Below are 27,197 nucleotides of genomic sequence, written 5' to 3' on the forward strand. Positions count from 1 at the left end.
GTTAATTGAATGAAACTCTAAAGCGAGTATGTGAGAGCGCTAGTGACCCCAAAAACTAACGTTAGCTGGCTAGCAAACGTGATCTGTTTTGCGAAACCCCATTCATTTCCCCACATGGATGTATTCTTCGGAACAAGGAAGTGTTTTAATGCTAACACTAAAAACTACAAACTTCCGGTTGACTTCCACACTGTATAAACACCAAACCAAACGCTAGGGTGTGTAGTTGTGCCATTGATTTCTTCTTTGCACGTGTCATAACTGAGCCAGCTGAGAGGAAAACAGGGCCATCCTTACTATGCATGTGGACATAATTACAGTGCATGAAATGCCCTGTATTGTTATTCCTAGGCATTTTCTTCTTCTTCTTCTTCTTCTTCTTCTTCTTACCTTTTTCTGCGATTAATTCAGCCCAACCGTTTAACGTAGAAACTTCATTCAAACTTTTTAATGAATGCATTTATTTGTCGCGTAGGTCTTGTAAAGGACACTTATGCTATGTATTTTTCACTTTTCTAAACTTTATACTTTTTAAGATATTAAATAAAAACGAATCTAAATTTTCCCATTGACTTACATTGGGCCATTATGACATCATAATAGGGTCTTTAAACTGGCTTGCACCTGTGCTCCACTGACACCTGCGCCAAATCCAAGGAACCTTTTCTCTGTCCCTATCAATTTAACTGTAACTAGGAACATTAAGACACCTTCCATTCTCTACTTTTTTCTCTCTCCATCTCTCCATCTTTCTCTCTATCCCTCTGAGTCTACTTTCTCTCACACTCAATCTCTCTTCTTCACTCCATTTTTATCTCCTTTTTTCAATATTTTCACTCTCTTTTTCTCTTTCACTCTTGTTCACTCTTCTTTCCTTCTTCCACTCTTCTTTCCTTCTTTCACTTTTCTTTCCTTTCTTCACTCTCCTTTCTTCTTTCCTTCTTTCACTCTTCTTTCCTTCTTCAACTATGATTTCCTTCTTTCACTCTTCTTTCTTTTCTTCTTCCACTCTTCTTTCCTTTCCTCACTCTTCTTTCTTTTCTTCTTTCCTTCTTTCACTCTTCTTTCCTTCTTCCTCTCTCCTCTCCTCTCCTTTCTTCACTCTTCTTTCCTTCTTTCACTCTCCTTTCTTTTCTTCTTCCTTTCCTAACTTTTGCATTTCATGCACTGGTATTTCCTTCAGGAAATGCATTTTCTAGTTATATATTTGAACAAACAGATGATTTCCTAACAGTCTACTCGAATCGTACACATTACAATTACTATAAAGGTCAGTACTGGCCTTGCAGTCATAAACATACTGCCCGGTGGAGATAGGCCTACATAAATGACTGAATACTCGCTGCAACAGGAGTGAAATAAAACCAAACATAAACTGCGATGGATTACAGTGTGGTCTGGTATGAACTGTGCTTACATGAATGTGGTTACCTGATTGCAAAGGACAAATACCTTAATATATAGGAATTTCAAACTCAACATGCAACATACATTTTCTTTCTAAATATTCCCAAACTTTTATCACTGCAGTAAGAATTGTCCTAAGACACTGGAAGAGCCAAATAAGGCCTAGTTTTACAGACCCCCTTTTTTTTCTATTTTATTTTAATTATTTCAATTGTTTATTTCTTTTTTCTCTCTCTTTTTTTTGCCCTGATTGTGTACTGTGTGTATAGCGTAGAATGTGAATGTGATGTCAAATGTGAGGTGTATGTTGTTTGTTTCTCAAATGAAAAAAATCTTTCTCTATCCAACCAATTCATCTTGATATGCTTATTAAAACAATCCATAGAAATGTAGCCATTCCACATGGACATCACAAATCATTTACCTGGAATATTTCTGAAGTATCCTTAAAAACAGAAGGGAAACACACGATTATACATTTAGGATCTATTTTATTGATAGATAGCAGCAAGTTTACAGAAATATAACTGCAAAAGTATACAAATGCCCCAACAAAGCAAAAATATTATTTATTTATATTTCTTTGTCTAATAATTTGAATGATTAACAAGTTGTTCACACAGAAGCTAAAACATGTAAGCAATCTGTACTCCCAATACCTGACAGTGCATCATGGTAACAGAAACAGAAATCTATATGGTTCAGTGGAAACCATCAACGGACATGTCTAGGGCAATACTTTTCCTAGTTGAATTTTCAGATAAAACTTTAATAAATACACTGAAACAAAAAGACACAAATTTGTTTCCCCCAATGTCATCGATTGATTCATTTCATTCAGAATAGCTGTTTACTGGCATCATTACTAGTTAGAGGCCCATTACAAAATTATAATTTATTTTAAAAGGCTAAATCAGTTACCAGCAGATTTGTATTAGTCATAGTTCTTCTTTGTCATAAAGAATGAAGAGAAAGCTCATGTAGATAACATTCTCAAACAGTAACAGATATAATATAACATGGAATCAAACTGCATGGCAGGTTGAGATCAAATGTCAACGGCACTGACGTCGTCCAACAACAAATGCTATGAATATGGTTGTACAAATAACATTCAATGCACAAACAAAATTGCACATCACAGTACACTTATCGAGTTGCCAAAATGAGGCCACAGTTCTGGTGACTTGCTATATATAACATTGAGATAGGACAACAACCACTAACAACTGGGCCACTGCGGTGCAACAGGCACCACTGGAGCGAAAGTAGTTTCCATATAAATATAAAGTTTGTCAAGGCACAAATATGTATCCTCCAATTCACTGGGTGACACCCCTATGTGACTGCTTTATTCTTTTCATTTGATCACATATGAATGGTCAACATTTTGAAAGCGTTACATAGAATACAAATGTACCTCAGGAAATACAATTTTGAAAATTAGAAGGGACCCTGGGTATGGAGGAAAAACAAAATCACTGGTAAATTGATTTAAAGAAAAAAATAGTTAATCTATTTGCTTGTGTCCTCCTTTAGGTGTGTGATCATGTGCATATAGTTATTGTTTTAAATCTTACATACATACACTGAATTTCTCAAAAAATATTCTACATGTGACATCTGCTTAATATCTGATAAAAAGATTTATTTTTGCAAATATATTAGAAAAACAAGTTCAACACCAAGTAAGAACTCAAGTGTATACAATCTTTCATTAGAATATATATGAATATCAATATATATATATATATATATGTATTTATCTCAAGAATGTACTTATGTTTGCAATTGGTCCAATGTAAGAGGTGGCAATTGCAGCAACCTACAGCATTTACACATTTTTCTACATAAATAAGTCTGTTCTGAAAATGGGGAGATATTTTTCTTTGTATGGCTTCATAGTTGGCATAACATTTCATTCTGCTCTTCCACTTATGACAGCTTTCAGTTCATTTGGACTACTCTATCTCTAAACAAATATGCTCTGGATGAAAAAAAAATCACAATGCTATTTATTTCAACATTGCATATGATACATACAAATGAAGACGTGACCATACAGGAATGCACAACTGTTTCGCTGAACACCCTCAGTCTCAAAATACATGTCCTATCATTCATTCCCCTAGGATAGGCATATTATATGGGCAAAGTATAGACAAATATATTACTAATTTACAAAATGATGAAAAATAGAAAGTGTATTCATTGACAACCTATGACATAAGTAGTGTACATTGCTTACAGTGCTAAAAACCTAGTGAGAGCAAACCATCACTACACACTCCGGACAATAAATTAGATATGGTTACATGAAAAGAGATAATATGAAAACATGATAGATTGACAACTACGTGCCCACATAAACTTGTGACAGTGTAGAAACACATCCAACAGTATTCTAAAGAGATGAAAGCCCAACACAGCTCTTATTTGGAGATGGTGTGACTCCTCCCTCATGAGCGGGTCCCTTTAAACATCTAAAAGGACACCACTCAATCTCTTCAATCGAAAATCAGACATCATTTCCCCCAGAGATTTACACACTCTCTGTGCTGACGACAGTCAAATGAATTAGAGGATAATGAAGACAGTGGAAAAATATTCACCAAAAGATAAACAATCAACATCTAGAGTGAGGCTCAATCGAGCTATTAGTCACCACCGAGACCAGCCCCTGGTAATGTGTACTATCTTTATAAACAAAAACATAAAGTCCACCAACCAAACAAACACACAAACCAGTTTGGCATCTCTACAACATGCCAGACATTGAGATTTAGATAGAAGAACACACCCACCACATGGTTTAGGCACAACAAGAATGGCCAGTCTCTAACATTCCAGAAAATTCATGAACTACCAAACCCAGTAAAGCCATAAAACTGGCCAGAAGGCCGGATATGAGGGGAGACCACGGCTGTCCCTCAGATGGCTAGTTTTACACAAGAATGTTGATACTGTATTTTACAGTAAGCTAAATGTTAATATTTACAATATGGTTAAAGGTAGGGAATAACATGGCAAAAAAGCTATGCTCTTCCAGCAAGTAGCACCATGGCAAGATTTACAAAAAAGTAAATGATGAATTGGATGCCAACTTTTGTAATATGGCAGCATATGCAGAACTCTCCTTAGTAGATAAAGGGTCTGAAGCATACTTTTTCAATCAAATGATCAATCTCAAACATGGATGAAAGGCATGAAAATAACAACAACAAAAAATCCAAGCGGATGTATACCGTGTACTGTGAGGCATACAATGTTCATATGATAAATATGTATGCAATCAGATGCATGTAGAATACTCAAACATTCACATTACAAAATTGTGAGCAAATTAATATAAAATGACCTAAAAGGTAGATTCCTTTCTTGATTCAGTAAATGATATGTTAAATTTATAAAGTGAGCAATTCATACTGAATGTTTTGGGTTTGCTTGGGATGAGTATTCAGTACTTAATACAAAATGAAGTCCTCCCAAACACGCATGAAGAGAGATAACAGGAAATATATAAACAGTAAACACTAGTTAAGGTAAAGAGTTAATAGCTCAGAAATGTCAAGTCCACCATAAAGAGAAACTGGTCATAATGGAGAACATTATAAAGTGCTTAGGGAAAGAGAGAACACAGGGCACATAACAAGTGTTACTCTTGGATTTCTATAGTTTGAATAGGATATTTCATTCATCTAAAAGAGTTCATTAGCTATACAAATTACAATGTGTTACAAACAGTTAAAAGTCCACACTGTCTTGTCCTGAATAATACAGGACACATGCATGTGAGCTTGTATCAACATGTAATGACAAACAAACAAACAAATAAACAAAAAAAAAAATTGCACTTCAGAGTGCCGTACTGAAAACGTGACAACCTCAAATTTTCTATCCTATGATACTTGTCATTCACAGTTAGATAGAGACAACACAAAAATAATACGAAGCAATCTCAACAGAGGAAACATTAGATGCAGTACTTCCCAGAATGCCTTGCCTGATGATCCTGCACAGGTGTATTGTTGTAACTGCATCTTGTATCCTCCTCCTAATCCAGTAGATAATTCATATTGCCATTGATTAATTTCAAACAGCGGAAAGCAATGTAACACCTGTCAGCCTCTTTGTTTTGGTCTGACCATCAGCCAGCCAAGAGCAGAAGGTCCTGTCAGAACCGAATCAAAATAAGAATCAGAAACATTTTCAATATGTCTTCAGAATGGTGGAATATACAGTATGAGAAAAATGGTTGACATTACATGATATGATTTTAAGCAAGCTACGGATCAAACTTCTGTTAGAAAATCTGTATCTGTATCATATCTGTAGAAATATGGGCTAAATACAGCTAGTATCGCAAATCCTACAATATGGTACAAAGAAATCCAGTGATGGAGTGACACTGTTTGTGTGGAGGCTTTTACCTCTAATAGGAACGAGAGAGGTTGTTGCCTTGGTCGTGAAGGCTCACGAGAAGGTCATCAATCTTCTCTATGGTCTGAGTGGTGCTCATGCTGCTCTGCATGCTACCAGACTCAGAAATAGACTGGGTGAGCATGGGCTGGATCTGCCCTTCAGCCTCCCTCTGGTTCTGCCCTGACTGGCTGATGGCGATGATCTGATCCGACAATGTGGTACCAGCAGAATTCATCAATCCACCACAATCTAGCAGAGAAAATAAATGACATGTTTGCACACCTCAATGAATGGTTATTCACAATGACTGGGCAAAAAAACTTTATATTTAACATGGAGTTCTGCAATACCATAATAAGCTTTTGAAATGTTTTGTTCAAAGTCTGATGTCTACATTCAGGAGCCTTAAAGGGCCATGAAAGAATATTCTATAAGATCAGGCGCACAAATGTTTACCATTCTGCAGTTCAAAGAGGAAGAGTCCTGGCTGCTGATTCTGTCTAGGCTGGTTGAGGGTCCCATTCACTGCCGCTTGGAACAGCGACCCTGGCTGCTGCACAGGTGAAGAGCTGCTGGTCTGCAGCGCCGCTACTCCGTTCTGTGTGGCAAACAGTGCTGCTTGGGGCAGCTCCTGGGACACACTGTTCTGGGCCATGAAGAGTGTAACAGACTGGGCAGACCCTCCGTTGGAGCTGGGGGTTAACTGCATGGGCTGCTGGTTCTCGAAGAGGTTTGGCTGGAGCGGCTTGTTCGCTGTAGGCCCCCCTACCACAGACGTTTGATTCTGGAATGACATGGGCCCCGACGAATCTGGTCTGTTCACGGTCACCATGTTGGCTTGAGAGAAGGAGAGGCTGGGATTGGACTGCTCTGGGGACGACATGCTTGTGGTGCTCAGGGGGGACATCTGAGCCTGGGACCCGAACAGCAGGCCCGAGGCCTGCTCAGGGTTCACAGAAGGAAGAGGGTTGTTGCAGAACAACAGGCCGGCTGACTGCTGCTGCTGCTGCTGAGTCTGAGGGAGCTCGTTGGAGGGTGAGTGGGTGAGATTCTGGAAGAGGTTTCCCGGTTGAGGGGTAGGCTGCTGAGGCTGGGGGCACTGCTGCTGGTCCATAGGCGTACTCTGCTGCATGGCCGACATCTGGGCCTGAGTCTGGAACACAGACGGAGTGTCGAGACTCGTTGTCTGCAGAGTGTTCAGGAACGTGAGCTGCTGTTGATGCCCTCCATTGACAGGCAGTGGACCTGGCAGAGCATTCTGAGAGAGAAACAGGCTTGTTGCAGATGCCTGGGGCTCTGAGGGGAGAGTGGAGCCATTCAGAGTTGACAGACTGTTCTGGAAAAGGGCTGCTTGGACCTGCTCCTGAGTAGGTGATGTCTTTGGGGTGTGAAAGAGTCCTCCCTGTGGGTCCTGGGTATCAGACATGGGACTGGGGTTGTGGAACAGAGGTGGAGAGGCATGGGAGGGTGTTTGCTGGAGGAAACTGGTCTGAATCGAGAGAAGATCGTTGGCCTGCTGGAAGAGAGCCGCCTGTTGCTGCTGCTGCTGCTGCTGCTGCTGTTGTTGTTGTTGTTGTTGTTGCTGCTGTTGCTGTTGTTGTTGTTGTTGCTGGGATGGTTGGAAGAGGGAGCCACTGTTCTGTACCATGGTCTGTGGAGGACTCTGGGACAATGATATCTGTGGCTGAAACAACTGATGCTGAAGGTTCTCAAGGGCTTGCTGCTGCTGCTGCTGCTGCTGCTGAAGTTGTTGCTGCTGCTGTTGTTGCTGCTGCTCCTGCTGCTGCTGCTGCTGCTGAAGCTGAAGCTGTTGCTGAATCTGCTGCTGTTGGTGAAGCTGCTGTTGCTGCTGTTGGTGATGGTGTTGGTGTTGATGTTGGTGTTGGTGAAGCTGCTGCTGTTGAAGTTGCTGCTGCTGAATCTGTTGATGCTGCTGCTGCTGAAGCTGTTGCTGTTGTTGAATCTGCTGCTGTTGCTGGATTTGATGTTGCTGAATCTGTTGTTGCTGCTGAATCTGTTGCTGCTGCTGAATTTGTTGCTGCTGTTGTTGCAGTTGTTGTTGTTGCAGTTGTTGCTGCTGAATCTGTTGCTGCTGCTGCTGTTGTTGCAGTTGTTGCTGCTGAAGTTGTTTCTGCTGTTGCTGCTTAGCCAATGAACTCTCTGACTGCAGGGGAAGGCTGCAGAAACCCTTGGCCTGCAGCTGACGGACAGCTTGTTCCAGTTGCGCCACCTCATCCAGGGGAAGAAGGGGAAGCTGCTGGGTCTGCTGCTGGGCAGAATCCTCCAGCTGGGAGAGAGACACCACGGTGCCCACGTTACTGTTAGACCTCTCCTGGTCTATACCCTGCATCATAAAAGCTCCCTGTGGGAGCATAGACTTCCCAGACACCGGGAAAGAACTAGCAGGTGAAATATCCTGTTTCTGTATGGTGCTCAAGGCCTCTTTGCTGGTAAAAGCGGCACTTTGGGTCTGGTCCTGTTCACTTGGCTGGCAAGGCAGGGCGCTGGGAAAGGAGCCACTGTTGGTGGGGATACTGGAGGTCTGTTGAGTTGAGTTTATCACATCTGGAGTCTGCTGCAAAACAAACACACTGTTAGGGCACTAGCTAAGAGCATTTGGTACAAGAATTTGGTATTTGAGCATTTGGTATAAGAATTGACATGTAAGTGTAAGCACACAGATTCAGCTTCACAACTTTACAAAGTGAGGAGGTTTAAGAGATACCTTGAAGTTACTTGAAGACAAAGGGTTACTGGATACCTCCATTGGAGTGACATCTTCTCTTTTAACAAGAGGTATAACAGGGGCCATTAAGGCACTGTCCATTGCTGTTGAAAACAGAAGACACATCATATTTAACCTGTAGCATTTATTCATGTGAGGCAACTATTAAATGTTTTAGACTTTGAAACTATGCTACTATGAGTACAATTTATTAATAATTTATGCTCTTGTAAGAGTAAATGTTACCCCCCAGGATGCTGCACTTGTCTAACACTGCCGCATGTGCAAATACATTCTAGACTATTATCATTTGTAGTTCCATGTTGTTGGAACGACCTGCCTAGGACTGCCAGAGAAGGGGTGACCCTATCTACCTTTAAGAAGCTCTTGTAGACCCAACTCTTCAGAGAGCACCTCACTTTATAATTTGCACTTCTACTAGTACTAAACTTGCACTTGTTACACTAGGTCTCTATTGCTTGTAGCTAGCCTGTTTTCTCCCTTGTACGTCGCTTTGGACAAAAGCATCTGCTAAATGATTAAATGTAAATGTAAATAGATGTAAATGTAAATAGCATGCAGTTATGTAGTTGGACTGTTAACAGTTGTAGTGAATGAATGAGCCACCTTTCATCTGATCATAGGAGCAGGGTTTCACTGGAGAAGACATCTCCTTCTTCACTGAGACATCAACTTTAACTGGAAAACAAGCAGCAACAAAATCACATTAACATAAATGTATACAAATGAAGACGTGGGTATTACATGGGTTTATGCATAGGGGAATGGAACACTGACTGGGTTCTGGAGTGTAAGAGAAGGCGTGCACATCATGAGAGCGGCCTGCGCTGGTCACCACAAAGACCCCAACAGAGACAGGAGAGGATATAGTGGGGTTTTGATAAGGAGGGACCTTCGCTATTAAATGATTCTAGATGAGAGGAAATACAACATTAATAGACATGATAGGACATCCAGGAGCATAGAGGTATATGCAATATAAAAAATACACCATTTACATTAAATAGACCAAGTTAACTTAACTACATACTCTTTGATATGTGTATCAAAACGTAGTACTGTGAGAAGACATGACAGAAGGGTTAGGCGTGTGTAATGGTTGGAGCATGTAGGCTAAAACATCATGACTGTCTGAATGCTAGAGTATGGTGTGCAAGGCTATGATGTCACCATTCAATTAAATGGTGGGGAAATACACAGATCCCTAGGCTTTCATTAAAATGCAGAGTATAAGGTCTATGCAAATTGAAAAAGATGTACAGGCATGGAAATTGCCATGTCATCTTAAAAATATATATATATATATATATTTCTACCTGATGAAAGAGTTCCATGTCGATTTCAGCCTCTGCTTTCCATGACTTGTCATCTGAGGATAGATGAGGAGAAGAAGACAAATCTCATTACTATGACTCGTACTCTTTTCTGGTGCTTCTTTTCAAGTTTCACTGGGGTTTCAGAATGACATACCTGCCATGTTCTCTTGAAAGATGACTTTGGTTCCCTTCAGAAAGTTCTTTCCTATGATGAAGACTTCGTCTCCACCACTCACAGAGCAGCTGTGCAGACTCTTCTTCAAAATCTCCGGCAAACCAGCAGGCTGGGCTGTCAATACGAACACATGGAGAGGTGGAGATTGGGCATGGGCATTTTTTTTTATTTGCAGACACATGCTTTCTTCTCCTAATTCTATTCCCACAGAGTTGATTTATTGATTAATTTTAAGCATGGATAAAATTCTGTTATGTTGGAAGGCCATTGTGGAACAATGTTAAAATAGTCATATTTAATAGTCATAGTTAAATATTGTTTAAGTATATGCAGAAATGGATATTCACACACAGTCAGACATTCAGAGACGTCTGCTACAAGGAAAAAAACACACAGGAATAAGTGCTTGTCTGGGATTTCAACCAGGGTCTTAAAAACATTACTAAATCAGCAAAGGGTATGCTTCTGGAAGCTTCTCTCCTATTCATTGCAAGAATTATGAATATTATTGTTTTGAATATGGCAAGTCAAAGAGGTACTCTAGAAGAACTACACTTTCTCACGTCTCAGTAACAGAGAGGCAGATTTAAAAGGGACCACAGGCTTTCATTGGCTGCTCACAACTTTCTGGCCACAGGTGCCCCTACTCAGATTGCACTACCAACTCATGTAAACAAAGCCTTTCTCTTCATTATTCCTTCTTCATGCTCTCCTGTTTCAAACACAGACCTCTGAGACAAACCACAAGAAAGACAGGCTTTCTTCAGCCCATCAGCGCCATTTCCTGTGTTTGCTGTGGAGCACAGTGTCGACACCCTGTGAGGCCCTGGACACCAGGCACAGACTATACCCTAAACCTCATGGATTCCCTCTTACTAGCGCACAGATAAAGACAACTGAAGGAAAAATTAAAATAATGTATGACTGATGTATGTATGCAGAATTGCCTTCATACTTATCACACAAAGTAGAAGCCTTCAAAATTACAGTGACAACCTAAGTGCCATTTTGAAAATCCAAAAGCGGACACAGAGAGAAAAAAAATCTAATTCCTTGTCGCTTCCCCTCCCACTCTCTAACCCTCATGATATAAATGAGCATTATCCCTCTCCCTTAATCCCCCTCTCCTATGTGGTGACAGGCGGGCCAGCTGGGTTCCTAGAAGATCGCTGCTGGGAGGCGAAGGCTATGAATAACCCAGGGTCACTCACTGCACAGAATGGGAGAGGAGGGCGTCTGTAACGTGAGCACGGAGCCGTCCGCCCTCGGGATGTTCACCCGGAACACCAGCCGGGCCCGGGTGCTCTTCTTTTTGGACCCGGCAACCCCGATGCGAGCCTCCACGTCCGCATTGCGCAGTTTCAGGATCCCCACACAGTCTACCCTGTAAAGACAGCAGTCCGTGAGTGCAGGACGAAGAACAACCCCATAAAGTACTGTACTTCAATCAAGTGCACTACTTAACACACTACACACATTGTTGATTCTGTGTTTGAGCTTCTAAGCACATCCTTTTAAGTTTTATGGCTTTTAAATCATACATTTGTCAGTGCTCACTTATGCTTCCATCAAGATACTTTTTATATTTTATATCTTCTATTTATATTTTTGATGCCTTTCTGTTCTACCTTTGTCTTCCAATCTACTGTAGGGCCTATCTGTCTCTAAAGCTTGCGTTACTTGATTATTTCTACATTATGTTCTTGTGTGAAGCATGCTGTCCATATTGCCTTGATCAAAATACTCCAAAAAACATTCTGCCACTTTAATCTCCTTCCTACTGTATGAAATGAAAATATACATTATTGTGACATACGCCAAGGTCATGTTGTTGCTTGGCTCAAGGGATACTTCAATGACGGTGGTGCCCTCGATGTCAACCTCCCGGCAGGCTGTGGTGTTGCGTCCAGTCACCCGACACGACTGGTAAAACCCATGGGGCTTGACCCTTCCCACATCATTCCCTACAAACACCTGCAGCACCACGGGCTCATTGACCCCTTCCAGCTGAGAAGAAACGGAGCAAGATTGAATGAATACATGCGTATCTGCAAAATCCCTTTTACGGCTCTATTCTGTTATATGGGCTATGGAAGAGAGCTAAGGGAGGCTTACTTAAACACAGTTACGCCATTAGTCTTGCACCTTCTTATCTGGTGGATTGCTATTATGGTAAAATGTGGTAATGCGGTTGAAATGCACTGTTACAAATACCTTTCCACATTCATTGTGTTTTCACACCAAAACTTCCTTTTAAGTTGTTGTTTTCAAAAAAGAGGAAAGGTTTTTATATGGCACAAGAAGTATCAGGCCTGTCTGCAACTTGAGCCACCAGGCATGCAGTACGGTTTTATGATAACCATCATAGATGTTGATAGCAAAAACAATAGGATTTCTTTCTCTTATTTTATCATGGTGAGAGATCTCAAATACGAAATGGGCCCTTTTTAAATGTGGAGCAAAGGCAGCAGTGGGAGATCAGTTGCACCACGTCTAAAAACAAGTCTTAACTGGGCCCAGAGCCATCTCTCACAGTTTACTCAGTGAGGCCAACAAGTTGTGCAATGCCAATGGCAGATTTAGTGGCAGCTTTTTCAAACAGACATTTAACAGTATACATACCCACATGTGTGTATGAAGGTTTGTGTGTGTGTGTGTGTGTGTGTTTGATTTGGATGGATGCATATGATATGTGTGTGTGTGTGTGTGTGTGTGTATAGTAACTCACCTTGACGGTGGGGAAACCCTGTTGTGTGCGGTCTTTCACGGAGCCTCGGCTGCCTTCCGTGAGGTAGCGGGCTCTGTGCTGGGTCTCGGGCTGCACCACCATCTTCAGCTCCTTGCCCTCGCTCTTCTGAGGGAACTGGCCACAGAGCGTACCTCCTTTCAGACCAGACCCCTGACAACCGTCCGTGGAACTGAAAGGGAGAATTCGACTGATCACATTCTCTCCATTATTGCTGTCGAATACATGAAAAAAAAAAAAAAAACTGTTGAAGTAATTGACTGAAATTGGCCTCTCACTGCACCCTCACTCCCTCACTGTTGGGAAGCAGGTACAATGCCCATAATTCTCACTTGGGTAAGCTGGGCACAGGAGGGGGGAAAAAAAAACAGTTCATGGCAGTTTGACTTGGAGTCCTGTGTACTGCCTTCATAATCAGCTTTATCACCTCTAAACAAATATGACAGGAATTCAGAGGTCAAATATGGTGTCAATCAGACAACTGATTACATACTGAAGTGGCAGGGAGATCTAATCCTTGGTTGAAACTCTGTGCTCTGATCAGTGGCCTGGCCTAGGGGAGAGATGTGTAACTCATCAGAAGTATGTGGAGCTTGTGTTCGTTTATCTAAGGGAGGGAAGGACAGGCCCCACTTCTGGCAGCACACCACACTTCCTCCAAGTGGGAAAAGGTCTTGGCAGGATTTAGAACTCGTCCATTAAGAGAGTTCCAGCCAGACGGGGGCCCCTAGTCACACACCCCCCCCCACCACAGGGACTTACTAGGAGACATTAACTCAGCCAGTGAGATGGATCCGGTCCATCAGCTGCAATTTAACAAATATGGCTGGGCTGTATTCAGAAGGGCAAAATGAATATCAAAGGAGTAAATTGTCCTGCTCAGGCATACTACCGCTATTCTAATATATATCAAAATATGTTCATAGTGCTCCCATTCTCATTCAGCCTTGGGTTTTTTCTAAACAGATTTGGTAAAGTGATTCTCTAACTCAATATTCACAGATTCAAATGTGACAGCTTGCCCCATCCTGCCTTAGATCTCAGTGTTAATTTATAAACAAGAAGGAAGTCTTAGGTTACAGCGTCAGGTTTCCTGTTGAAACATGTTGGCTGCTTTTCACTGGGCACTTTGTGCATGAACAATTTGTGCATCTGAAAGCTGACGCAAGTCACTCAACAACCCAAAAACATGAAGTCAAGTTCAGAACCTTTACACTGCTGCAGTATACAGTTTGGAAGAGTCATTGCCAGTAGGTTTCAGAGCAGTATGAACCAAAAAAAAGAATCCTTCTTTGTAGCCTGGTTCTACTAAGTCCAGAGATACTCTGGACAGAGCTGTTTGACTGAATATGGTCAGAGGACCACATTACAGAGCCCACAAAGGGGTGGCTGTAGATCCAGACTAGCTGAAGGCAACAGCAGGTTCATCTGATTAGGCAGGGGAGCTGGGACTCTTACCTTCCTTTGGGGCAGGCCTTGCTGTCTGAGCCCAGCTGGGAGAGCACGAAGTGGGGCGCTTTGGCACTGTCGGCATCAAACATGTCCATGCTGCTCTCCTGGGCCGGGATGGGCTTTGGTCCGGGCCTCTGGCGCGGCGTGCGCTTGCGGGCCTTGCGGGGCACCTCCGTGTTGTCATTGTAGGAGCTGGAGCTCATGAGGCTGAAGTTGGAGACGGAGTTCTCCGTCCAGATGCTGTTGCTCTGCTCCGAGTCCAGCGACCGCTCGTCCTGGCAGGACATGCGGCTGTCGTCGAAGAGGTCCTCCGGCGGGGGCGAGATGTTCAAGACGGGGCGCTTGGATGGAGTCATCTGGTGATGTGGCTGGGCCTGCTGGGCAGCCATTCCTCCTCCGTTTCCTCCTCCGCTTCCTCCTCCTTTCTTTCCCATGGTCCTGGCGTTGCTTCCACACACTTTGCCCTCTGCATCCAACAGCTCAGATAACCCCCGACTACTTACTTCTCCGGGAGTGCAGGTGCTGGGTGCGGGCGGCCGCTCTGTGGCTGAGGTAGAGGAGTGCGCCTTGGAGCTGGAAGAGTTGGGAAAAGCACTGCAGGGACTTCCCATGGTCAGAGGAGAGGAGGTGGACGAGGCATCTGCAGTGTGTACAATTCAACAGTTAATAAAGGCTACTACATATACGCTGGCTAGCAGTCCCATTCAAGCAGCGAAATTTGAGCACAACTGCTTTTTTTCTTTCTTTCTTTCTTTTTTTAACTAAAATTTGTTCCAAATTATAATTTCATCTTTTTTTTTTGTAACTTTTGTTTTTCTTGTTTTACTGCATCATGGTGTGAGTGTGAGTGTGTGGCTGAGTGTGATGTGTGAAACTTGGGAATAAAGCTTAAGTAGTAGAATTGGTTTCATTCATGAAATGTTCAGTTGACAGGCATAAAGAAAAATAAATGTTTGAATGCATATTTGTTAAAATAAGCATGACAAATGTTTGTCAGCCATTGTATATGTTTTTAGGCAGTGTGTAAAAGCAGTATATGTATATTTACACTTAACATGTCAATTTATTTAACTCTTAAGTGAATGGTAAAAAGAACCGTTTCCCCTGTCATGTGTAAGATGATGCAAGCCAATTGGTGCTTTTCTCATAGTGGTTGAAACAATTTGGTGGTTGGGACTGCACGTAGCCACAAGAACAGAATAAACCAGCTTCTGACCTATGAAGCAGAGACCTGCAGACCATTTTATATGCAGACACTCCCTGCTTCAGAGGGAACTTCCTGGAATAAAAACGAGACAACGAATGAGCAATAACAGCTGACCACCATAAAAATATGTTGAAATAAAGTATTCAGATGATTTTTTTTGTGTGAAAATGGAACCATTTTCAAGAGACCTTGCTCAACCATCCTATCTCCACTTTGTTCCCACAGCGTAAGTGTGTCTGCGGTATGATGTGGACACCCAAGCAAAGGCTACCTTTTGAAAGCACTCCAATCACCACAGGATTTGTAATGTAAGGCACACAGAGTTATCATGCAGGCAGGACAGAAATAGGATGATGCGGGACAGACAACTACAGGTTACATTTGGATTATGAAAAGTTATTTTTGACTAACAGCAACAAAAAGGAAATCGAGCATATGAGCAGCATATCACCAATTATTAAAGAATGATTTAGGCTGTGCAACGTGCATCTGTTTTTAAATCTGATATTCTATGGCTCAGGCAGACCGATTAAGCAGGATGTTATCAAATGTCTAGTTACAGTGTACATTCATTTATTTTACATTCATTCTGCGCTGTGGATGCATGGAGCCCTCCGCTGATCAATATGGTCACAGTCTGCAAGTCGTAGGACGGGCGTATACCATCCACACCTTGACAGGAATTGAATAGAATCAGAATCAGCTTTTATTGGCCCAGTTAGTTTGCACAAACAAGGGAATTTGTCTTGGTGCAGAGCCTCTCACTGTGCTTACACATATGCATGAATTGCACATACATATGAATTGCACCCATAAAGTGAGTTTCACAAGGGAAAATGAAATGTATTGAGTGAAGTGTAGTCCAACACAAAAAAGGGATAGACACACTAATCTGCCTTATCAGCAGCTCTTTTGCATGAAGGTTTGGGCAATAAAGACGTGACGAGACATGAAACATGAGCGTTGTCAGACAGCAGGGCCTATAATACAGCCACTTAAACATTCTACCAGCCATGCCGGCGCTACTCAGACCACATTCAGTCAATCCCAAGAAATGTTTAACTGCAATTCACCAGTCAAAGGAATGCTCAGTAAAAAGGAATGTCTGCAGAGTCTATAGAGAGACCTGGCATTGTAGGATTTTGAAAAGTGCGAAACTTTTTAAGACATTTCTGTTAGTTAATCTGTCCACATTGTGACTTTATTGAAATCTTATAGACTGCATGCTGGAGGATAGGAGTTAGATGTTTGGTATTCACTGGGAAAACACCAATTCCGGTTGAGGAATCACCCAAGTAAATATTCCTGCCTCCTCTTTCACTATGCCAGTCTAGTTATTCCATTCCAAATGTTCAAATATGTGGGACTAATGTCTTGTTGCAACAATATGTCAGTAATGATTCATTGTAATACTGCCGTGTCTTTGAAACAGAACGCGGTGTGTTTCTTTGAAACAGTACATAGTGGGCTTTTATGAATCCATAAAATCAAGGCATTTGTGATCTTTCATCGTGGCTACAAAGAGTTCAGCAAAGTTATGAGGTGGAACCTTAGCTGCCTAGCCTTGCTAGTGGCAGGTAACACCAGCTTTGGTTTTAGTTTGTTGAACTTTTCAGTTGACAGTGTCGGTGAACAATCAACAAAATGCCGTTAGCCCAACTGAGTAATCCATAAGAATGTAATGCCACAGCTTGTGCAGACGCACTGGTAGCAAAGCAAGAGAGATGGGGGACCTAATGATCCAGCAGAACAAAGCAAGGGCTTGTGCTCTCTACCTGAAAAAAAATGAAATAAAATGAAAGTGACTGATATCAAATTTGAGTGGCTGGCCGGTAAACTGGTTTTCAGGACATTAAGTCAACTGCCAAACAGATTCAAGTTCATATTCAGATACGATTAAAGAAACAGGTTATAAGGGTAGAAATGCAGGAGGCCCCCCCCCTCCACCGCAGACAGTAAAATGGCAGTTTGTAATTCGCCCAACCACACCAGAACACACCAACAATCATTCGGTCATGTGCAACCAAATAAGAGCTATCTGGTTTAACAGATCATGCCAAAGTTCACCAGAAACAGGATGCCCTCAAACCTTGAACAACTTCCCGACACAGGGAGATTTGGTTCTGCCTTATGGAAATTTGGTTGGGCCTTATGGAGATTTGGTTATGCCTTATGGAAATTTGGTTGGGCCTTATGGTGATTTGGTTAGGCCTTATGGTGATTTGCTGAAGAGCAAAGAGGAACAGGCAAGTTGTGTTTTAAGTGTCCAGGTAGTGTCCAACAGAAATCTACACCCCACTGAAAATCTGTGAGGATTTACAAAAATGATATCTGATTGAAGGCACCATTCAAGTCATTTGCCCAAAAAATTGGGATAACTGACGAATTTGCAGAGGGCCAGGAAGTTCAACCAAACCTGCTTGGTTACTCATCTGAACTGAACACTGTGCTGCCTAATAATAGTGTACATTTTTTGTCAGTTTTTTCAACATATCTGAAAATGTCATACGTAAAAAAATTCCCGCAAGACAGAATTTTCGGTCACGACCAAAACGTAAGTATGATTGGTTTGTTGTCTTGAAATATACAATCACAGACTTCAGACACAAGACAGTAAAAAAAAAAAGATGCAAAGCTACACAAGGAAGCGACAGCACACATTTGACCACCAATGACCAGAGGACCGGATGTAGAATGCTTTCAAACAGTGCAGCTCTTTGCTTGTATCCACAACTCCACTTCACATCTATAAGGACATTTGAAAGCCCATCAACCACAGAGACCCTGTACCTTTAAGACGAATGAAACCGTTAACAGAAAAGGCTCCCTCACAAGCAAGAAATCCAAATTTGGCCAATAAGAATAATGCCAGAGCCAATCAATGTAATACACAAAAAGCAAAACATAGAGATTAGAATAGTTATAAAACAAAATGAACAAAGTTCGCATATCAACTGATTAACATAATATTCGCTCAAACATAAAAATGAGAAACTCTTACAAACACACACTCTGACACACACATGCGTCTTAAAGGCACAGTGAATTCATTGAGGGCTGTGAAATATCAACTCGATGTCTCTCGAAAAGAGCAGTGTCAATCCCCACCCAATAATGGTGGACAATGCTCTTTAAAATAAGGTTTATAAAGTATAATATTTCATGACACTGGATTTGGTGTCAAAGGCTGAGAATAAGTGGGCTTGTTCCCCTTTCCCCCTTCTGTCTGTATGACTAGCACAGTTTGCAAAGTGCCAAGCAAGTTCCATTTTCACACACTGCAGAGACCATTTCTCAATATTCAACTCAATAAATCAAAAGATTTGAAGTGCAATAAATATGGCTCTGGACTGAGGAAAATCAAGCATTAGTTGACATTAAATTAATGAATGTATAAAAATGTTTCATAAGCATGTTTTTTTAAATTATTATTTGAAGGAGAAGTATTCTAGATAATGTTAAACCATGCAAAAAAAGTGCAGCATAACAATCATGAAGACCAACTGATTGGAACCATGCTGATGGATTTGCAGCTACTTTAAGATGATCATTATTATAAAGTCTCCTTATAAAGTGGGCTTCTGCATTCTGAATTCGTTTTCCTCCCATTCTTCATTGAACATTTCATCAACAAGTCATTCTCAAAAGAAAGCAATTGTATAATAAAAGCGCCTTCAACTACAAAGCCCAGAATCCAGACCCCAAGGAGGGTATACTGGGTTGAGTCTTGTGTATCTGCGTACATTTTAGTATCATACTACAGATAAGGGACAATATTTACACATTTACTAAATTATACATATAAATAATTAATGTATAATTAAATTAGTATTTTGAGATTCAGCATTCTGTCATCTGAAGCCTTTGGTCCAGCCCACCAATGACCAATGTGTTAGGAAAAGATGTATTTTTAAACAGACATCAATGCAGTGTAAAGCTGTTGTGTATTTGATAACCCTGAGAAATTCAGTGCTGTGGCTGTTAATGCTGACAGATCTCTTGCTCAACTGATTCCTTCATGCCAACTGAGCAGAGGGGAGAGGAGGGAGGCGTGGTGTGGCACTGAGGAACAGAGGGACTGTTTTTATTGACTTCCACAGCTGAAATTTGAGAGCTTCTCAAATCAGAAACATGAGCAATGTATTTGTACTAAGAGCCCAAATAATGAAATGCATTGGTATTCAATATTCAAACTAGACAAGGCTAAAAGAAAGATTATTTTGTGTTTATCTACTCACAAATTTGTTGTCATGGGAGAATTCAAACAAACACGTGGTTTTAACAAACTGCTTGATTAAATGTACTTCCTGCATATATTTACTTAGGCTACTATATGTCCAATATTTGATAGTATTTAATAGCCCTGCATGGTTATTGGTGCACATTTTTTTTACAAGGTTTTGGTTAGCTTAAAATATCTCATCATGCTGAAAGTAGCTGCAAAACATCAGGCCAATCTCCAAGGAATTGAAGACATTCAAATTTCTGCAAGGTACTTAGTAGGTCCCAGCAGATGGAAGCAGTGGGATAGTTGGTCATATGATCTTTCACGGTATCAAGGAGACGGAAAGACCAAATGGATCTCACAAAGCTGACAAACAAAATCAACCCCAGAGAAAAATCAATCAGCCTCTCACTGACACAGACATCAAGTGATCAGAATCAAGCTTAATTATTCTACTTTGGAAGATAAAAGTCTTGATCAAAGAGTTGTCAGTACATTTCCCAAGATACATATTACCCACAAGCCCTTGCCTCCACCTTTGTGACCCCAAAAAACAACACTCTTGCCCTTGACAACAACACTGTGTTCCAAACTACAACAGAATGTATGTCACTTGAAAAAAAAAAAAAAAAACTGAAAGTGCATTCAGACACGATTTTGCAAAACGTAAAAAAACATGGTAATAAGTCTACAAGACAGACCGACCTAGGTGGCACCCTTGGTTGAGATTTGATGAGTTAAGGGCCCCTGGGACTAAATGTCTTCATTACTGACACACTGTCACACAACCCACACCCCTTTGGAGCCGGCTAAAATGCAAGTTAGGTTTATTAATAGAAAATAAAACATCTACAGATGCCAAACAAAAAAAAGTACAACATTATGTGCATTCACACATTCTTGCAGTCAAATAAAAACATACCAAACAGTGTTAGCACATTTTCTAGTAAGTGCTTTGACGCTGATCTTTGAATGTGGAGTTATTTGGTACCTATTCCCTAATACCAAACTCTGAGAAGAAAACAAAGTTGTCTGCAAACACTGGTTTTGAAGATAGTAATGTATGCCACGCATGCACTTGGCTTTCTCTGAACTCAGATATCTTGCCAAAGGAAAAGGTTGTCAGGTTTCCGAGCAGAGACGTCATAATCCTTCATTATAAATTCAACACATTAATGAGAATGCCCTCTGTCTGTACCGTTCTGCCCAAAGACTCCTTATTAACACACCCCACCCTCTCTCCTTTTTTTTAAACACTCTGGATGAACTGAAAGGCAAGGAAGAAAGTTGACGTCATAAAACATCAATGATTCATGCTCAATTCAGACAAGAGAAATAAAAAACAAACACTGGCATCAAAAACAACAGTTTAACAAAAAAGGAGCTTTTTAAAAAGGTCAAAGCAATTAAAAAAAAAAACCTTATGGGGTATAGATTAGGAGCCATTTAAACATTTGACATGAAGGCACCCCCAAAGTCTTCCCTGTAGCACTATTGACTTTAGCCATTTCCCAAAGACAGGCAGAGAGGAGAAAAAGAGAGTGCAAGCTCTGAAGGATGAGGGTTAGTGGCAGGGGTGTGAGGTGGCGAGGGCTTGAAGGGGGAAGGTCAAGTCAAGCTACAGTTCAACACAGGGACTCCAGCAGTGACTGTCATGGTAGGCAAAAGCTATGAATAGCAGTTTTCAATAGCAGGCAAGAAGTAAAAGTGGTCGACGTGTATGCCAAGTGCACTGTGTGTGTGCGTGTGTGTGTCTCTCTCTCTCTCTTCTTTTGTTGTTGTTGTTGTTTAGCATAGATAGCATGGCATAGCGCTGAGGCAGTGACTGTGGCAGCTTCATGTAAGGGCTCCCCCTGACACACCACTAGGCTGTGCAGGGCACTATGGGAAGGGGGGCTTAGGAGAACAAGAGGGCGAGTGCAAGACTGGGATAACAACAACAAGTATGGTAGTGAGCAGCCTGAGCGACAGGCTAACTTCACAGGTGTGACTCCAGAGGGGGGCACCAAACAAGAATCAACAGGAGAAAGGAGGGGAAGATGCCCCTTCACTTTCCCACAAATCCACAGCTCTCCTCTCCCCTCCCATCCCCTTCCCAAAACCTTATCTGGAATCTGTTGCGAGTTTGGTTTACAAACTGCCCCTCTATAGTGAACACAGAACATTAACAGCCGCTGTGAATCTGTCACACCACATGGCTCACTGAATAAAACAAGCCCTTGATTCAAGGATTTGAGTCATTTTGAATATATATATATATATTGAAATAGGATATTAAATTAAAAAGAAGAGAAAACAGCCAGAAGATGTAAGGCCAATTTGCAGTGAAACCTACAGTCCCGAATTAAAATTCATTTAAGCTTAAAAATACTTCACCTTCCTTCTGCTACAGCCAGCAAGTCCTGCCTCGCCACAGGGATGCATGTGCTGCAGTAAGGTACTGATGTCCAAAGGCAACAGACTCCTGGTTTATTCAAACTCACCCTAAACCTGGGTACTTTGATAAAGGGGCAGAGTAAAAGACACTAAAGTGAATAGCATTTTTTTTAATGTTCAAGTACAAATTTTTGTTTGGTATTGGAGGAATCTTAATTTTGTCTTTCCATTCCTCCTCGGCCTATCAAGAAGAACTAACAAAGATTTAAAGTAGCCTAATTTTTCCCCACCATCTTGCATTTTTTTTTTTTTCAAAACCAAGGGCCCCAATTTAGCTGTAAACAAAAATGACTTAATTGGTTGAAAAACAGCAAAAACACATGAAAAAGAAGTGAAGTCCCCTGTTTCTCATTTTGGTATCACTTCAACCGATTTGGATGACAAACAATGATTATTGTGAGCAGTACCGAGATGGTTTTGTACCCAGACACTATTGATATTAGTCTGAAAAAACATATTTGGGAAGATATGATAGCCAATTAAAATTTGATGTGGGGGGGGAAGTTGCTCTAGCTTCCCTTGCTGGATTGAGAGGGGTTTGCCTGGTCTCATTTTTCGAGTTTGATTGAAGTTTGTTTAGTGAACCCCAAACAGACTGTGCTGCCACATTTATGAGCACTTAAGCAGCCCAGCTAAAGGGACTTTGTCTTCCTGCTGTTTCCATGGAGCTAGGATGTCTCCCCTCATGAAAGCATGTCACATGGAAAAATGAACGTGGTTTCCTTAGACTCCGACTGCAAGGCACAGTGTTCCCGGCAGGGACGAGACAGTAGGACTTTTAGGCTTTTTAAATATCCACAGTGGCATCCATTGAGCTTCGTACTTACTTAAATATAATATAAATAATTTCAATTAGATTAAATTAACACAATTTGCAAAAAAAAAAAACAGCTATGTTTTTTTTACCCTGTTAACTACTGTCTCTGTCCTGACGAGGACACAAGTCTACAGTCATGTATTCACTTTTTGAGTGCATGCAGATGAGTGGAGGTGACATCTGTACTTGTTGACTTCATGTACAACCAGACAGTGCATTCACTCCTAATCCATTAAGCCACCTGGTTCAGACTTCAGTAAGGTAAGGGCTGCTAACTATAGCTGGGTAATTCCTACATCCTTTCAACCCCACATAGACAAAGCTAGACCTTAAAGAGGTCAAGCCACCATCAGTAATTTCACATGTCTCTCTTGGGAAAACAGAGAGTCAATAAACACCAACTTTAAATGAACATGCATAGCCAACACAGAAATGTGAAAATGGCTTTCTTCCGGAAAAAAAGAAAGTTTTTGGAAGTTGGATTAGATGGTGTGGCTCACTTGGTGTTGAGGGCCACAGAATGCCCAAGAGAGAGAGGGAAGTTAGACCTCATAACTCCAGTCTTCAGCACAGGCCTGGTAAGGGTGTGTGTGTGTGTGTGTGTGTGTGTGTGTGTGTGTGTGTGTGTGTGTGTGTGTGTGTGTGTGTGTGTGTGTGTGTGTGTGTGTGTGTGTGTGTGTGTGTGTGTGTGTGTGTGTGTGTGTGTGTGTGTGTGTGTGTGTGCGTGTGTGCGTGTGTGCGTGCGTGTGTGTGTGCGTGTGTGTGTGTGTGTGTGTGTGTGTGTGTGTTTGGTGTGTGCATGAGTGTGTGCGAATTTTTTGCAATTCTTAACTCCATGTTTTGTTACATAAAATCCCTGTCAACCCAAGATGCACCCTGCCTGCGCATAGGTCTAGGTTCCTCAGTGCCAAGTGCATGCTGCCTAGACCTGTGTGGCATAATAATGTCTTGCAGGTAGCCTAAAGAAGCGTGGCCATCAAGATGACAGGATGAAACCGTTCGCAGCACTGCTCACTGTTACCATAGTGATGGGAATGCAGTAGAGACACAGGGTGGAGAGAGGCAGAAGAGACAGCCTACCTGAAGCAAACGCCGTCGAGGGAGGAGGACCCGCCTCTCCGCCGCTCTTCTGACTCATGGCCCCGAGGTTCGGCTCAATGGTGGTTGGCAGCTGCAGCTCTTTGGGGAGTAGGTCATACACCGACTCTAGGTGAGGAAAGGGAGGGTGAGATGTGATGAGAATTCTTCTCCTTACTGAGCAAGGTGCAGAGATTTTTTTTTAACACAATTCAATTGTGGTGACATGTTGTTTTAGTTTGAAATGCATTCCCTGTTGTTGGAGAACATTTTTTTTCAGAACTACATCAGAACATTAGAGTTTGTCTTGTAGTCCTCATTCCCTAAACTGTTATTATTATACAATTCAGAATGGCCGCTCCAGTTTCTGTGTGGGACAGTGTGGTAAACTAAGGCCTGTCTGCCGGCACCGGCAAGTTTAGTTCAGTGTTTTGACCTAGTTTTTAGATGGCCGCTTACATCTCGTGTTACACCAGCATAATCAGCTTTAGATGCGATTTATTGAATTCAACAATCACACTTGATTGTTTACCAACCCTAAAAGGTGCCTCATCAATATATATATTTTTTTTTTCATATGCCCACAAATTGGTAAGTGATATAATTGTACGACCAAATCTAGCACTGAACAATGATTGCCAAGGGCCTTTGCTTTTAGAGTCACTACACATCATTTGGAAACTCCAAGAACATTTTCTGCAAAGTTAGTTTACTATATTTTTGTCTACGATGGTAACAATATCGACCTCCTTCATAACACCTGAACGGTCCTTGGGGTCTCCCAGCAGCAAACAGATCAGTCCTCTCCTTGGTTTTGGAAAGAGCTCTGATTGTTTATAAATGGCAGTCAGAGATAAAGACCACCTCGGGCTGCATTCCGAGCACGTCTCCATGATCTGCCAACGGGTCGCATCACCCACCAACCAACCAACCACTGAGTGCCAAGGACCAGTGCCTGCTGCCACCTCTGCTCATCAATGGCAGGGCACTATTTATGGGTTCAAAGGCACAATGCCTCCCAGCCATGTTCAGCATGCTGATGGACAGCTTTAAAAACACTGTGGGTGCACACAAGGCTAGTTGGTGGGGGCCCACAAGGCCTTTAGTGTGAGTTGGGTGGAAAAGTGGTGGGGGGTGGGGATGTAAAGTAAGACTCATAGCACCAGAACTGACTCAGGCTAAGGCCCTGTTCATACCTGGCATTAACATCTTGCGTGATCCGATCACAAGTGGACAGCTGGCATTAGAATGCTCCTCCACATGCCTCTCGAGTGACCACTTATGATCGGATCTCAGTTCTCCGTGCTATATGTAAATAAACACATACATCATTTCCATTTGTAAAGACCAAATACATGAGGGGACAGTGCCCCCACTTCTTTCACTGTGCCCCTCTCATGGGTACGTCTGTAGTATGTAACTCTGCCTTGTATATTAGCATCACAATAAAACCTGAAGATCTAAACACAGGTCTCATCACCCTGGAAACCACTGCAAAATGTTTAGACTAAACACTAATATCTCCCAGTAAACTGGCCTTTAAGCTTTAGCTTTAATTTAAAAAAAAAAAACTAGCTAGCTCATCTTAAAACTGACTTGGATTCAACGCTGAAAGAGATGTTTGGAGTCTACTACATTTTTTGCCAGTTTTTTTTATGCAACTAGAAGGCACAGGAGAGAACAGCAGCAGCACCTGGTAAAGCAATGGAATGTGAACGAGTTAACTAGCTAGCAACACCTAGCAAGGTAATAGAACAGTCGTTGGTTGCCGTAAGCTTATGCTATCTTGTTATTGTTGTTAATACTGAATTGTATTTGAATAGAGCAGACAGGCTTTATCAATAATACTCATTATTTGAAACTCATGTCTCTAGAAAATCTTGCTTTTAAAAACCAGCTGCCTAGAGGGGGGTTAGACAAGTTCACTCGTCGGACATTAGGCCTACTTAGTGCGTTATTGATTTTTGAAAAAAACTTTTATGCACTCGTAATACATCTACAGTACCAGTCAAAAGTTGACACACCTATCATTTTTTTGACTTTTATTATTTTCTACATTGTAGATTAATACTGAAGACATTTAAACTACGAAATAACACAGTGCTAAAAGAATGTTGCCATTTGCGGCCCTGTCCACCTCTGAATGTGGTCTAAGTGATCGGATCTCAATGCCTCCTCAATGAGTCTATGATGTGGCTGCATCCGTTTGAAACTTCCAATCTGGTACGTGTTTAGAAGGAACATGTCACAAACTAATACAGCCGTTGAGTCACCGACCTGTGTTTATAAAGGAGCCCACTCTGACGGCCTGTTTCTGATTCTCTATCGGCTCCACATGCACAGACATGCTAAAGCCCTCTTGAAGTGTCAGGAAAGCCTACATCTCCAGGGCAACCATAAAGAGCTGAAGAAGATGAGAAAATGAAAAACTATACAAACTATCAACACACTGCTGGCCGAGCCTCTGACATGTCGTTTAACAGAATTTACAATCTGTTTACATGAGAAAGAACAGGTTATGCTAATTTACCTTCTGAGCCCCTATGATACCCAAAAGTGATATGGAGACAATGAGGACATTTGAAGAGATTATGGGAGAAGAGACCATTACCGGCAATATCCAGCAATGTTTCATAGTTCATAGCTGATTCTGGTTTTATCATGAATCTTAATACTCCCATTGTTGAGAAGTTTAAGGTTACTGAAGAAGACACGGATGACATGGATGATATGAATAGTCTGTCAGTTCAGTCAATACTAAATCACCACCTCCTCACCATGGCAATAGAGAGCACCTGAAGCCATTCTTTTCTTTTGACTTTTGTTTGGTCATCTACAAAGTGTTTTAAGCCTTTCCAGCAATTGTCCACATTTTGTTTCTGCATCAGCAACCACAGATCTGTTGCTTAGAAGCAACCTCTTCAAACATGAGTGCACACAAACGCACCAAACACACACACACACACACACGCATACACACACGTGCTTGGTTGTGCAGGGCCCTTCCAGTAAACAGACTGCCAACCGCACAGACAGAAAATATGTACTCTGCTCTCAGAGCCCCGGTGGGGAATCAGTGGCTGGCCTGTTCAAAGTGTTTCCACTCATTTTAAAGAGTGAAAATTCCTATTCTGCTGCATAGTTTCTTCCTACGCAAACAGAAAACAGTGC

The 27,197-nt window shown here is 41.6% G+C and overlaps 1 protein-coding gene across 5 annotated transcripts in view; it reads right to left on the reverse strand.

The window, feature by feature from the left end:
- Positions 1–1,958: 1,958 nt before the first annotated feature.
- Positions 1,959–27,197, reverse strand: part of nfat5b (nuclear factor of activated T cells 5b) — a 44,326-nt gene continuing 19,087 nt past the window's right edge. For 2 of the 5 annotated variants that reach the window (XM_080843736.1, XM_080843739.1), the window contains exons 2-14: positions 24,030–24,155; positions 14,271–14,904; positions 12,795–12,984; positions 11,883–12,073; positions 11,278–11,450; positions 10,046–10,180; positions 9,892–9,944; positions 9,353–9,485; positions 9,182–9,253; positions 8,555–8,658; positions 6,286–8,404; positions 5,838–6,078; positions 1,959–5,578 (exon numbers count right to left, since the gene is read on the reverse strand). In XM_080843736.1, the coding sequence (XP_080699862.1) occupies positions 5,840–6,078; positions 6,286–8,404; positions 8,555–8,658; positions 9,182–9,253; positions 9,353–9,485; positions 9,892–9,944; positions 10,046–10,180; positions 11,278–11,450; positions 11,883–12,073; positions 12,795–12,984; positions 14,271–14,904; positions 24,030–24,155 (4,169 nt within the window). In that variant the 3' untranslated portion in view covers positions 1,959–5,578; positions 5,838–5,839. Of the gene's footprint in view, positions 5,579–5,837; positions 6,079–6,285; positions 8,405–8,554; positions 8,659–9,181; positions 9,254–9,352; positions 9,486–9,891; positions 9,945–10,045; positions 10,181–11,277; positions 11,451–11,882; positions 12,074–12,794; positions 12,985–14,270; positions 14,905–15,480; positions 18,676–24,029; positions 24,156–27,197 lie in introns of those variants that run through there. The other 3 variants (XM_080843738.1, XM_080843737.1, XM_080843740.1) reach the window with 3 other exon arrangements.

The sequence above is a fragment of the Sprattus sprattus genome (genome assembly GCF_963457725.1).
Source record: "Sprattus sprattus genome assembly, chromosome: 8".
Lineage (NCBI taxonomy): Eukaryota > Metazoa > Chordata > Actinopteri > Clupeiformes > Clupeidae > Sprattus > Sprattus sprattus.